The sequence below is a fragment of the Pinus tabuliformis genome, chromosome J (assembly GCF_031772625.1).
Source record: "Pinus tabuliformis cultivar Carrire ecotype Pingquan chromosome J, CPIR1, whole genome shotgun sequence".
Taxonomy (NCBI): Eukaryota; Viridiplantae; Streptophyta; class Pinopsida; order Pinales; family Pinaceae; genus Pinus; species Pinus tabuliformis.
Window position 1 is genome coordinate 99,186,468 of NC_142295.1, and position 12,597 is coordinate 99,199,064.

General features: G+C 46.1%; 1 protein-coding gene across 1 annotated transcript; it reads right to left on the bottom strand.

Annotated features, from left to right (window-relative positions):
• Positions 1-3,400: 3,400 nt before the first annotated feature.
• Positions 3,401-4,111, bottom strand: LOC149225698 (uncharacterized). Its single transcript, XM_089379990.1, has one exon. The coding sequence runs from the start codon at positions 4,109-4,111 to the stop codon at positions 3,401-3,403; it is 711 nt and encodes a 236-aa protein (XP_089236116.1).
• Between the last annotated feature and the right edge of the window lie 8,486 nt (positions 4,112-12,597).

Sequence of the window (12,597 nt, forward strand, 5' to 3'; positions counted from 1 at the left end):
TGTCCTTATATAGCAAAAGCGGACAGGGCAAGTGCATGTACATGGAGTTTTTTTAATAATTTTTTAATATTAAAATATTAAAAAATATTTTAAATATTAAAAAATGTGAATAAACAGATACGCGACTTCGCAGAGTCTGACTAGCGTATACACGCGACTTTGCAGTAACTAACTCGCGTATACGCAGATACGTAACAAGTAGCTAAAAAAATAGCTAAAGAATAGTTCTGCTTATGCAAAAAAACATGTACTGCTCCTGGAAGAAGAATGCACTGCTCCTGTAGAAAATCAAGGCCGGGGGTCGGGGAACTGCTCATGTAGAAGGTGCCGATCTTGCGCGGATTCCGCCAACAAATCAAGGGCCTGGGAATATGCTGAAGCAAAGGGTGACGCTGGAATTCTCCATGCAGTTTAGGGTTTAGGGAACCCCCAAGGTTCAAAGCACGAGTGGTTCACAATAGTCCAGCTTCAACACCAAGGGGGGCCCTTTTGAGGCCAAGAGAGTGAAGAGGACCTCGCGCATAGACCCGCTGCAATAGAGCAACCCTTTGATCCCAATGGACCTTGGCAAAACATGCCTGGAGGAAATCCGGTGGATAGCCCCTCGACCGAAGCCTGCTGTAGAAAGCCCGTCTGAGTTCAAGGAACCCGGCTCGGTGCTCTCTCGAAGAAGATATCTCTGCAGCTCATTAACACGAATGCAACTTTCTGGTGTTTGGGGTGCCAGGAAGTAAATGGAATATACTGGTATGCATTCAGTGGTTTCTGGAAGCATCTGGTGGAAAGCTTTCCAGAGGTGTGAAGTCATCACCTTGAAAAGCACTATGTCCAGATGTTGATGCTGGATGATGAAATGCAAGAAGTAATGCGGATGTGCTCAGGATAAATGGACTGGTAGCAATCCAAGAATTGGACCAATCTCTCTCTGGAGCCATTCCAGACCATGCAACCATCATCAATAAACCGTCTGAAAAGCTGAATCTCTGAGCAGAGAAAAATCTACGGAAGACTTCTTGCTCGAGATGGCAAAGGAAGAGACAAGCATATACAACAGCAAAATTGCTGCCCATGGCAGTGCCTCTAATCTGCCGGTAAAAAAAGAGCCATCAAACTGCAAAAAAATGCCACTTGAGCACCAACTCAGCTGCACTGACAAGAAAATCCACGTCCTCTGGAGTGAAGAGAGATCAGCAGTACTATGCTCAATCATATCCCGTAAGGCATGCAAGCCTTCTTGAGTGGAATACTAGGATAGAGGGACTCTACATCCAAAGTAACAAGAAATGAATCGGGAGCAAAACGCTTGGATTCAATATCCTGCAGCAAAGAGAGAGAGTCTGGGAGATGGTTGGGCTGAGCCAACAAAGTACCGAGAAGTTTATAATGCAAGAATTTGGAGAGAGGCTCCAGCATAAACCCATTGTAAGCACAGATAGGCCTACCGACAGGAGGGTTTTTGTGGATCTTCCAAAAAAGTAAAGCCTGCAAGCTTTGGCATCTTGCGGCTTGACTTGCATTATATACTCCCACTGCTGAACTGAGAGAAGGTTGCGATATCTTGCTCGAAGCTGCCTGAGAGACCTGCTGATGGCCAACCACGGAACCGATGCATACTGCTGTAGACATTGAGATCAGCTAGTTGCCTATGGGTTCGGCAACATAGTTTTCTCTGTCAAGAACCACAATCCCAGTTCTTGTCTGCTGGTTTGATCACAATGGGGAGTCGGCGAAGACTCTTTAATGCAAGCAATTGGGATCTAGCAAAACTGGGTCTGGGGGTAAACTGGACGGAGGCAATGCGGGTTTGAAGGATGGAAAGGCCAAGCTGAAGGGCACGATTAAGATCAGGGTCATTAATCGGCGGTTCCAGGTAGGGTTTGGCAGGCGGAAAGGATTATAGGTATCATCATCAGAAGAAAGACGAAAAAATCTTCTGAGGCGGCAAAGACGGGAAAAATAAGCAATTCTTTAAGAATGTCATCAACGGCCATGGGAGGAGGCCGGGGGATGTATTTGTGCCCTAGGCCCAATAATTTGGTTTGGCTGAAGGAAAGAGAGACGGAAGAGAGATTGTGAATAGCAAGATTGCTGATTCGACGATCAATCTGAGAAGGGGTCATTTTTCCAATCAGGTAAACTAAATAAGAGGAGGGGCTAACGGAGGGCAGCCAATACAGATGACGGGATTTGCTTAAAGCAGAAAAGAGAGTAAGGCGGGAACCGTAACGAAAATACACCGAAGAAAACCGAGACAGATACGTGACTTAGCAGATACGCGAAAAAATCTGAAAAAACAGATACGCGACTTTGCAGTGTCTGACCAGCGTATACACGCGACTTTGCAGTGACGAACTCGTGTATACGAAGATACGTAACTTGGATCTGAGATTCAGCAGAAAGAATAGAAAGGCGGAAGCCGAAACGAAAGACGTCCGAAGATAACGAGACAGATGAAACGATACAAAAATGAATAAAAAATGCTTAAGGACAAGCGATTATGCAAAATACATAAGTAGAACAGAAACTCTGTATTAACATCAAACTAGTTTCGTCCTCAATGGGACTCATCAGTGATACAAAGAGAATGAGCTACTTGCTGTCCTTATATAGCAAAAGCGGACAGGGCAAGTGCATGTACATGGAGTTTTTTAATAATTTTTTAATATTAAAATATTAAAAAATATTTTAAAATATTAAAAATGTGAATAAACAGATACGCGACTTCGCAGAGTCTGACTAGCGTATACACGCGACTTTGCAGTAACTAACTCGCGTATACGCAGATACGTAACAAGTAGCTAAAAAAATAGCTAAAGAATAGTTCTGCTTATGCAAAAAACATGTACTGCTCCTGGAAGAAGAATGCACTGCTCCTGTAGAAAATCAAGGCCGGGGGTCGGAACTGCTCATGTAGAAGGTGCCGATCTTGCGCGGATTCCGCCAACAAATCAAGGGCCTGGGAATATGCTGAAGCAAAGGGTGACGCTGGAATTCTCCATGCAGTTTAGGGTTTAGGGAACCCCCAAGGTTCAAAGCACGAGTGGCTTCACAATAGTCCAGCTTCAACACCAAGGGGGCCCTTTTGAGGCCAAGAGAGTGAAGAGGACCTCGCGCATAGACCCGCTGCAATAGAGCAACCCTTTGATCCCAATGGACCTTGGCAAAACATGCCTGGAGGAAATCCGGTGGATAGCCCCTCGACGAAGCCTGCTGTAGAAGCCCGTCTGAGTTCAAGGAAACCCGGCTCGGTGCTCTCTCGAAGAAGATATCTCTGCAGCTCATTAACCACGAATGCAACTTTCTGGTGTTTGGGGTGCCAGGAAGTAAATGGAATATACTGGTATGCATTCAGTGGTTTCTGGAAGCATCTGGTGGAAAGCTTTCCAGAGGTGTGAAGTCATCACCTTTGAAAAGCACTATGTCCAGAATGTTGATGCTGGATGATGAAATGCAGATAAGAAGTAATGCGGATGTGCTCAGGATAAATGGACTGGTAGCAATCCAAGAATTGGACCAATCTCTCTCTGGAGCCATTCCAGACCATGCAACCATCATCAATAAACCGTCTGAAAAGCTGAATCTCTGGAGCAGGAAATCTACGGAAGACTTCTTGCTCGAGATGGCAAAGGAAGAAACAAGCATATACAACAGCAAAATTGCTGCCCATGGCAGTGCCTCTAATCTGCCGGTAAAAAGAGCCATCAAACTGCAAAAAATGCCACTTGAGCACCAACTCAGCTGCACTGACAAGAAAATCCACGTCCTCTGGAGTGAAGAGATCAGCAGTACTATGCTCAATCATATCCCGTAAGGCATGCAAGCCTTCCTGAGTAGGAATACTAGGATAGAGGGACTCTACATCAAAAGTAACAAGAAATGAATCGGGAGCAAAACGCTTGGATTCAATATCCTGCAGCAAAGAGAGAGAGTCTGGGAGATGGTTGGGCTGAGCCAACAAAGTACCGAGAAGTTTATAATGCAAGAATTTGGAGAGAGGCTCCAGCATAAACCCATTGTAAGCACAGATAGGCCTACCGACAGGAGGGTTTTTGTGGATCTTCCAAATAAAGTAAAGCCTGCAAGCTTTGGCATCTTGCGGCTTGACTTGCATTATATACTCCCACTGCTGAACTGAGAGAAGGTTGCGATATCTTGCTCGAAGCTGCCTGAGAGACCTGCTGATGGCCAACCACGGAACCGATGCATACTGCTGTAGACATTGAGATCAGCTAGTTGCCTATGGGCTTCGGCAACATAGTTTTCTCTGTCAAGAACCACAATCCCCAAGTTCTTGTCTGCTGGTTTTTGATCACAATGGGGAGTCGGCGAAGACTCTTTAATGCAAGCAATTGGGATCTAGCAAAACTGGGTCTGGGGGTAAACTGGACGGAGGCAATGCGGGTTTGAAGGATGGAAAGGCCAAGCTGAAGGGCACGATTAAGATCAGGGTCATTAATCGGCGGTTCCCAGGTAGGGTTTGGCAGGCGGAAAGGATTATAGGTATCATCATCAGAAGAAAGACGAAAAAATCTTCTGAGGCGGCAAAGACGGGAAAAATAAGCAAATTCTTTAAGAATGTCATCAACGGCCATGGGAGGAGGCCGGGGGATGTATTTGTGCCCTAGGGCCAATAATTTGGTTTGGCTGAAGGAAAGAGAGACGGAAGAGAGATTGTGAATAGCAAGATTGCTGATTCGACGATCAATCTGAGAAGGGGTCATTTTTCCAATCAGGTAAACTAAATAAGAGGAGGGGCTAACGGAGGGCAGCCAATACAGATGACGGGATTTGCTTACATTAAAGGAGTCTTGCCTTTCCCTTTGAATCCGGCAGGGATTTGATGAACACCTTGCCCATGTGGAGCAAATGGGGCAGCCTCGGATTCAAACCAGTGTTCTGGGAAGGCTGGTTTGGAATGGAGGCCGACTGTCCAGCAACAGATCTGGTGGAGCGGTTTCGTCTACGGAAACGCCCCCTCCCATCCCGTTTTTTGGCGGGATTGCTGATCTAGGGCACCCTGCTGCTGCTGCTGCCTCTGAGGCTGCCTGCCCAGTTGCTCAGGCTCACTGCGCGGTTGCTGGGGCTGCCTGCGCAGAGGCCTCTGTTGACTGCGCAGAGGCTGCTGCTGCTGCTGCGGGGGCCGGATAAGTTGCTGACGCTGCTGGGGCTGCCTCTGCTGCTGCTGCTGGGGCTGTCTATGTTGCTGCTGCTGCTGCTGGGGTTTCTGCCGAGAATGTTGCTGGGGCTGCTGCTGGGGTGAAGAAGCTCAAGGAGAGAAGCAAGATGATCAATTTTCTGTTGCTGGGCTTGGAGAGATTTTTCAATTTCTCTTCGAACCAATACAGAAATGGCTTCCTCACGAGGAGTATCATTAGCTTGCTTAGCTGCTTCTTCCCGAGCGGAATTTCTGGCAGCTTGGGCAGCATCTCTGGCAGAACGACGAAGAACAAGCTCGGTTTTGAAATCATTGACTTGTCGACTGTAAGTGGACAAGGCAAGAGTACACCAATGGGCGGCAACAAGACTGCCATCAACAGGACCGGTGGAACTAGTGAACTCCATGTCTTCGAAAGGAAGGGCAAGCTGGCGAAGCTTTTCTTTAAAATCTGAAACAAGATTAGAAACCCTAGTTCCATTTTGCTCCACAATAGATTGCTCATGTCGTAAGTAGAGTTCATGGCAATCTCTTCGATATCTGGCAGTAAGAGCTTCGAGACCACCTTTGAGGGCATCATTGGTGTCTGGATCGGAAGCTACAAGACCGGTGTTTTAACCATAAGGCTCTGAATAACACGGTTGTCTTGTTGAAGAGCAAGCAATTTCTCAACGAGCGACTGAGATCTATGCAAGATTTCAGTGGCTTTTTGGAAATCCATGACTGCACGAGAAATTACATCGGTCCAAGCGGTGGGCAACGGCGGAATTTCATTATTACCGGAAGCTGGCGGCAAAAGATGATTCCGGATCATTAGAAGCTGGAGGCCGAGAAGAAGGGCCTGGCTGAGGAAGGTCGAGATGGGGCTGCGCAGCCTCAGGATGGGGCTGGGCAGTCTCATGATGAGGCTGTGCAGTTCCTGGAGGGGACTGCGCAGGCTCATTGATGCCAGCTGCGGTATGCTCTGGTGGGCTGAAAAGAAAAAACCAGTGGAGTCGCTTCTCTTTCTCTCGGTTCACGATTTCATCTATCTCATGGGGAGAAATAGAGTTCTCCAAGACGAACTGCTGAATAACATTATCAATAATGTTCCTCCGAGACGAAGCGGAATCGCGTTCGGGAGGATCAAGATCAATAAGGGTTTGAGAATTGGCCCTGGAATGAGATCTAGTAACAGGACCCGTGCATTCATTAGGGTTTCTCGCCATGGACTTAGTTTAGGGCTTAAAGCAGAAAAGAGAGTAAGGCGGAAACCGTAACGAAAATACACCCGAAGAAAACCGAGACAGATACGTGACTTAGCAGATACGCGAAAAAATCTGAAAAAACAGATACGCGACTTTGCAGTGTCTGACCAGCGTATACACGCGACTTTGCAGTGACGAACTCGCGTATACGAAGATACGTAACTTGGATCTGAGATTCAGCAGAAAGAATAGAAAGGCGGAAGCCGAAACGAAAAGACGTCCGAAGATAACCGAGACAGATGAACCGATAAAAAATGAATAAAAAATGCTTAAGGACAAGCGATTATGCAAAATACATAAGTAGAACAGAAACTCTGTATTAACATCAAACTAGTTTCGTCCTCAATGGGACTCATCAGTGATACAAAGAGAATGAGCTACTTGCTGTCCTTATATAGCAAAAGCGGACAGGGCAAGTGCATGTACATGGAGTTTTTTAATAATTTTTTATATTAAAATATTAAAAAATATTTTAAATATTAAAAAATGTGAATAAACAGATACGCGACTTCGCAGAGTCTGACTAGCGTATACACGCGACTTTGCAGTGACTAACTCGCGTATACGCAGATACGTAACAAGTAGCTAAAAAATAGCTAAAGAATAGTTCTGCTTATGCAAAAAACATGTACTGCTCCTGGAAGAAGAATGCACTGCTCCTGTAGAAAATCAAGGCCGGGGTCGGAACTGCTCATGTAGAAGGTGCCGATCTTGCGCGGATTCCGCCAACAAATCAAGGGCCTGGGAATATGCTGAAGCAAAGGGTGACGCTGGAATTCTCCATGCAGTTTAGGGTTTAGGGAACCCCCAAGGTTCAAAGCACGAGTGGCTTCACAATAGTCCAGCTTCAACACCAAGGGGGCCCTTTTGAGGCCAAGAGAGTGAAGAGGACCTCGCGCATAGACCCGCTGCAATAGAGCAACCCTTTGATCCCAATGGACCTTGGCAAAACATGCCTGGAGGAAATCCGGTGGATAGCCCCTCGACCGAAAGTGCTGTAGAAAGCCCGTCTGAGTTCAAGGAAACCCGGCTCGGTGCTCTCTCGAAGAAGATATCTCTGCAGCTCATTAACCACGAATGCAACTTTCTGGTGTTTGGGGTGCCAGGAAGTAAATGGAATATACTGGTATGCATTCAGTGGTTTCTGGAAGCATCTGGTGGAAAGCTTTCCAGAGGTGTGAAAGTCATCACCTTTGAAAAGCACTATGTCCAGAATGTTGATGCTGGATGATGAAATGCAAGAAGTAATGCGGATGTGCTCAGGATAAATGGACTGGTAGCAATCCAAGAATTGGACCAATCTCTCTCTGGAGCCATTCCAGACCATGCAACCATCATCAATAAACGTCTGAAAAGCTGAATCTCTGGAGCAGGAAATCTACGGAAGACTTCTTGCTCGAGATGGCAAGGAAGAAACAAGCATATACAACAGCAAAATTGCTGCCCATGGCAGTGCCTCTAATCTGCCGGTTAAAAAGAGCCATCAAACTGCAAAAAATGCCACTTGAGCACCAACTCAGCTGCACTGACAAGAAAATCCACGTCCTCTGGAGTGAAGAGATCAGCAGTACTATGCTCAATCATATCCCGTAAGGCATGCAAGCCTTCCTGAGTAGGAATACTAGGATAGAGGGACTCTACATCAAAAGTAACAAGAAATGAATCGGGAGCAAAACGCTTGGATTCAATATCCTGCAGCAAAGAGAGAGAGTCTGGGAGATGGTTGGGCTGAGCCAACAAAGTACCGAGAAGTTTATAATGCAAGAATTTGGAGAGAGGCTCCAGCATAAACCCATTGTAAGCACAGATAGGCCTACCGACAGGAGGGTTTTTGTGGATCTTCCAAATAAAGTAAAGCCTGCAAGCTTTGGCATCTTGCGGCTTGACTTGCATTATATACTCCCACTGCTGAACTGAGAGAAGGTTGCGATATCTTGCTCGAAGCTGCCTGAGAGACCTGCTGATGGCCAACCACGGAACCTGCATACTGCCTGTAGACATTGAGATCAGCTAGTTGCCTATGGGCTTCGGCAACATAGTTTTCTCTGTCAAGAACCACAATCCCCAAGTTCTTGTCTGCTGTTTGATCACAATGGGGAGTCGGCGAAGACTCTTTAATGCAAGCAATTGAGATCTAGCAAAACTGGGTCTGGGGGTAAACTGGACGGAGGCAATGCGGGTGGTTTGAAGGATGGAAAGGCCAAGCTGAAGGGCACGATTAAGATCAGGGTCATTAATCGGCGGTTCCCAGGTAGGGTTTGGCAGGCGGAAAGGATTATAGGTATCATCATCAGAAGAAAGACGAAAAAATCTTCTGAGGCGGCAAAGACGGGAAAAATAAGCAAATTCTTTAAGAATGTCATCAACGGCCATGGGAGGAGGCCGGGGGATGTATTTGTGCCCTAGGCCCAATAATTTGGTTTGGCTGAAGGAAAGAGAGACGGAAGAGAGATTGTGAATAGCAAGATTGCTGATTCGACGATCAATCTGAGAAGGGGTCATTTTTCCAATCAGGTAAACTAAATAAGAGGAGGGGCTAACGGAGGGCAGCCAATACAGATGACGGGATTTGCTTACATTAAAGGAGTCTTGCCTTTCCCTTTGAATCCGGCAGGGATTTGATGAACACCTTGCCCATGTGGAGCAAATGGGGCAGCCTCGGATTCAAACCAGTGTTCTGGGAAGGCTGGTTTGGAATGGAGGCCGACTGTCCAGCAACAGATCTGGTGGAGCGGTTTCGTCTACGGAAACGCCCCCTCCCCATCCCGTTTTTTGGCCGGGATTGCTGATCTAGGGCACCCTGCTGCTGCTGCTGCCTCTGAGGCTGCCTGCCCAGTTGCTCAGGCTCACTGCGCGGTTGCTGGGGCTGCCTGCGCAGAGGCCTCTGTTGACTGCGCAGAGGCTGCTGCTGCTGCTGCGGGGGCCGGATAGTTGCTGACGCTGCTGGGGCTGCCTCTGCTGCTGCTGCTGGGGCTGTCTAGTTGCTGCTGTGCTGCTGGGGTTTCTGCCGAGAATGTTGCTGGGGCTGCTGCTGGGGTGAAGCCTCAAGGAGAGAAGCAAGATGATCAATTTTCTGTTGCTGGGCTTGGAGAGATTTTTCAATTTCTCTTCGAACCAATACAGAAATGGCTTCCTCACGAGGAGTATCATTAGCTTGCTTAGCTGCTTCTTCCCGAGCGGAATTTCTGGCAGCTTGGGCAGCATCTCTGGCAGAACGACGAAGAACAAGCTCGGTTTTGAAATCATTGACTTGTCGACTGTAAGTGGACAAGGCAAGAGTACACCAATGGGCGGCAACAAGACTGCCATCAACAGGACCGGTGGAACTAGTGAACTCCATGTTTCGAAAGGAAGGCAAGCTGGCGAAGCTTTTCTTTAAAATCTGAAACAAGATTAGAAACCCTAGTTCCATTTTGCTCCACAATAGATTGCTCATGTCGTAAGTAGAGTTCATGGCAATCTCTTCGATATCTGGCAGTAAGAGCTTCGGACCACCTTTGAGGGCATCATTGGTGTCTGGATCGGAAGCTACAAGACCGGTGTTTTAACCATAAGGCTCTGAATAACACGGTTGTCTTGTTGAAGAGCAAGCAATTTCTCAACGAGCGACTGAGATCTATGCAAGATTTCAGTGGCTTTTTGGAAATCCATGACTGCACGAGAAATTACATCGGTCCAAGCGGTGGGCAACGGCGGAATTTCATTATTACCGGAAGCTGGCGGGCAAAAGATGATTCCGGATCATTAGAAGCTGGAGGCCGAGAAGAAGGGCCTGGCTGAGGAAGGTCGAGATGGGCTGCGCAGCTCAGGATGGGGCTGGGCAGTCTCATGATGAGGCTGTGCAGTTCCTGGAGGGGACTGCGCAGGCTCATTGATGCCAGCTGCGGTATGCTCTGGTGGGCTGAAAAGAAAAAACCCAGTGGAGTTCCGCTTCTCTTTCTCTCGGTTCACGATTTCATCTATCTCATGGGGAGAAATAGAGTTCTCCAAGACGAACTGCTGAATAACATTATCAATAATGTTCCTCCGAGACGAAGCGGAATCGCGTTCGGGAGGATCAAGATCAATAAGGGTTTGAGAATTGGCCCTGGAATGAGATCTAGTAACAGGACCGTGCATTCATTAGGGTTTCTCGCCATGGACTTAGTTTAGGGCTTAAAGCAGAAAAGAGAGTAAGGCGGAAACCGTAACGAAAATACACCCGAAGAAAACGAGACAGATACGTGATTAGCAGATACGCGAAAAAATCTGAAAAAACAGATACGCGACTTTGCAGTGTCTGACCAGCGTATACACGCGACTTTGCAGTGACGAACTCGCGTATACGAAGATACGTAACTTGGATCTGAGATTCAGCAGAAAGAATAGAAAGGCGGGGAAGCCGAAACGAAAAGACGTCCGAAGATAACCGAGACAGATGAACCGATACAAAAATGAATAAAAAATGCTTAAGGACAAGCGATTATGCAAAATACATAAGTAGAACAGAAACTCTGTATTAACATCAAACTAGTTTCGTCCTCAATGGGACTCATCAGTGATACAAAGAGAATGAGCTACTTGCTGTCCTTATATAGCAAAAGCGGACAGGGCAAGTGCATGTACATGGAGTTTTTTAATGATTTTTTAATATTAAAATATTAAAAAAATATTTTAAATATTAAAAAATATGAATAAACAGATACGCGACTTCGCAGAGTCTGACTAGCGTATACACGCGACTTTGCAGTAACTAACTCGCGTATACGCAGATACGTAACAAGTAGCTAAAAAAATAGCTAAAGAATAGTTCTGCTTATGCAAAAAACATGTACTGCTCCTGGAAGAAGAATGCACTGCTCTGTAGAAAATCAAGGCCGGGGGTCGGAATGCTCATGTAGAAGGTGCCGATCTTGCGCGGATTCCCCCAACAAATCAAGGGCTGGGAATATGCTGAAGCAAAGGGTGACGCTGGAATTCTCCATGCAGTTTAGGGTTTAGGGTTTAGGGTTTAGGGTTTTAGGTTTAGGGTTTAGGGGTTTAGGGTTTAGGGTTTAGGGTTTAGGGTTTAGGGTTTAGGGTTTAGGGTTTAGGGTTTAAGGGTTTAGGGTTTAGGGTTTAGGGTTTAGGGTTTAGGGTTTTAGGGTTTAGGGTTTAGGGTTTTAGGGTTTAGGGTTTAGGGTTTAGGGTTTAGGGTTTAGGGTTTAGGGTTTAGGGTTTAGGGGTTTAGGGGTTTAGGGTTTAGGGTTTAGGGTTTAGGGTTTAGGGTTTAGGGTTTAGGGTTTGGTTTAGGGTTTAGGGTTTAGGGTTTTTAGGGTTTAGGGTTAGGGTTTAGGGTTTTTAGGGGTTTAGGGTTTAGGGTTTAGGGTTTAGGGTTTAGGGTTTAGGGTTTAGGGTTAGGGTTTAGGGTTTAGGGTTTAGGGTTTTAGGGTTTAGGGTTTAGGGTTTAGGGTTTAGGGCTTAATGCAAAAAAGAGAGTAAGGCGGAAACCGAAACGAGAATAACCAGATATAACGAGACAAGTAAACGATACAAAAAAATGATACAAGATAAAAAATGCTTAAGGACAAGCGATTATGCAAAACACATAAGTAGAACAGAAACTCTGTATTAGCATCAAACTAGTTTCGTCCTCGATGGGACTCATCAGTGATACAAAGAAAATGAGCTACTTGCTGTCCTTATATAGCAAAAGCGGACAGGGCAAGTGCATGTACATGGAATTTTTTAATAATTTTTTAATATTAAAATATTTTAAAATATTTTAAATATTAAAAAATATGAGTACAAAATAGCTAAAAATAGCTGAAAAATAGCTAAAAATAGCTTTGCTCAAGCAAAAAATCTGAAAAATCATGTACTGCTCCTGGAAGAAGAATGCACTGCTCCTGTAAAAAAACAACTGCTCCTGTAGAAAAATCAAGGCCGGGGGTCGGAACTGCTCATGTAAAAAGTGCCGATCTTGCGCGGATTCCGCCAACAAATCAAGGGCCTGGGAATATGCTGAAGCAAAGGGTGACGCTGGAATTCTCATGCAGTTTAGGGTTTAGGGAACCCCCAAGGTTCAAAGCACGAGTGGCTTCACAATAGTCCAGCTTCAACACCAAGGGGGCCCTTTTGAGGCCAAGAGAGTGAAGAGGACCTCGCGCATAGACCTGCTGCAATAGAGCAACCCTTTGATCCCAATGGACCTTGGCAAAACATGCCTGGAGGAAA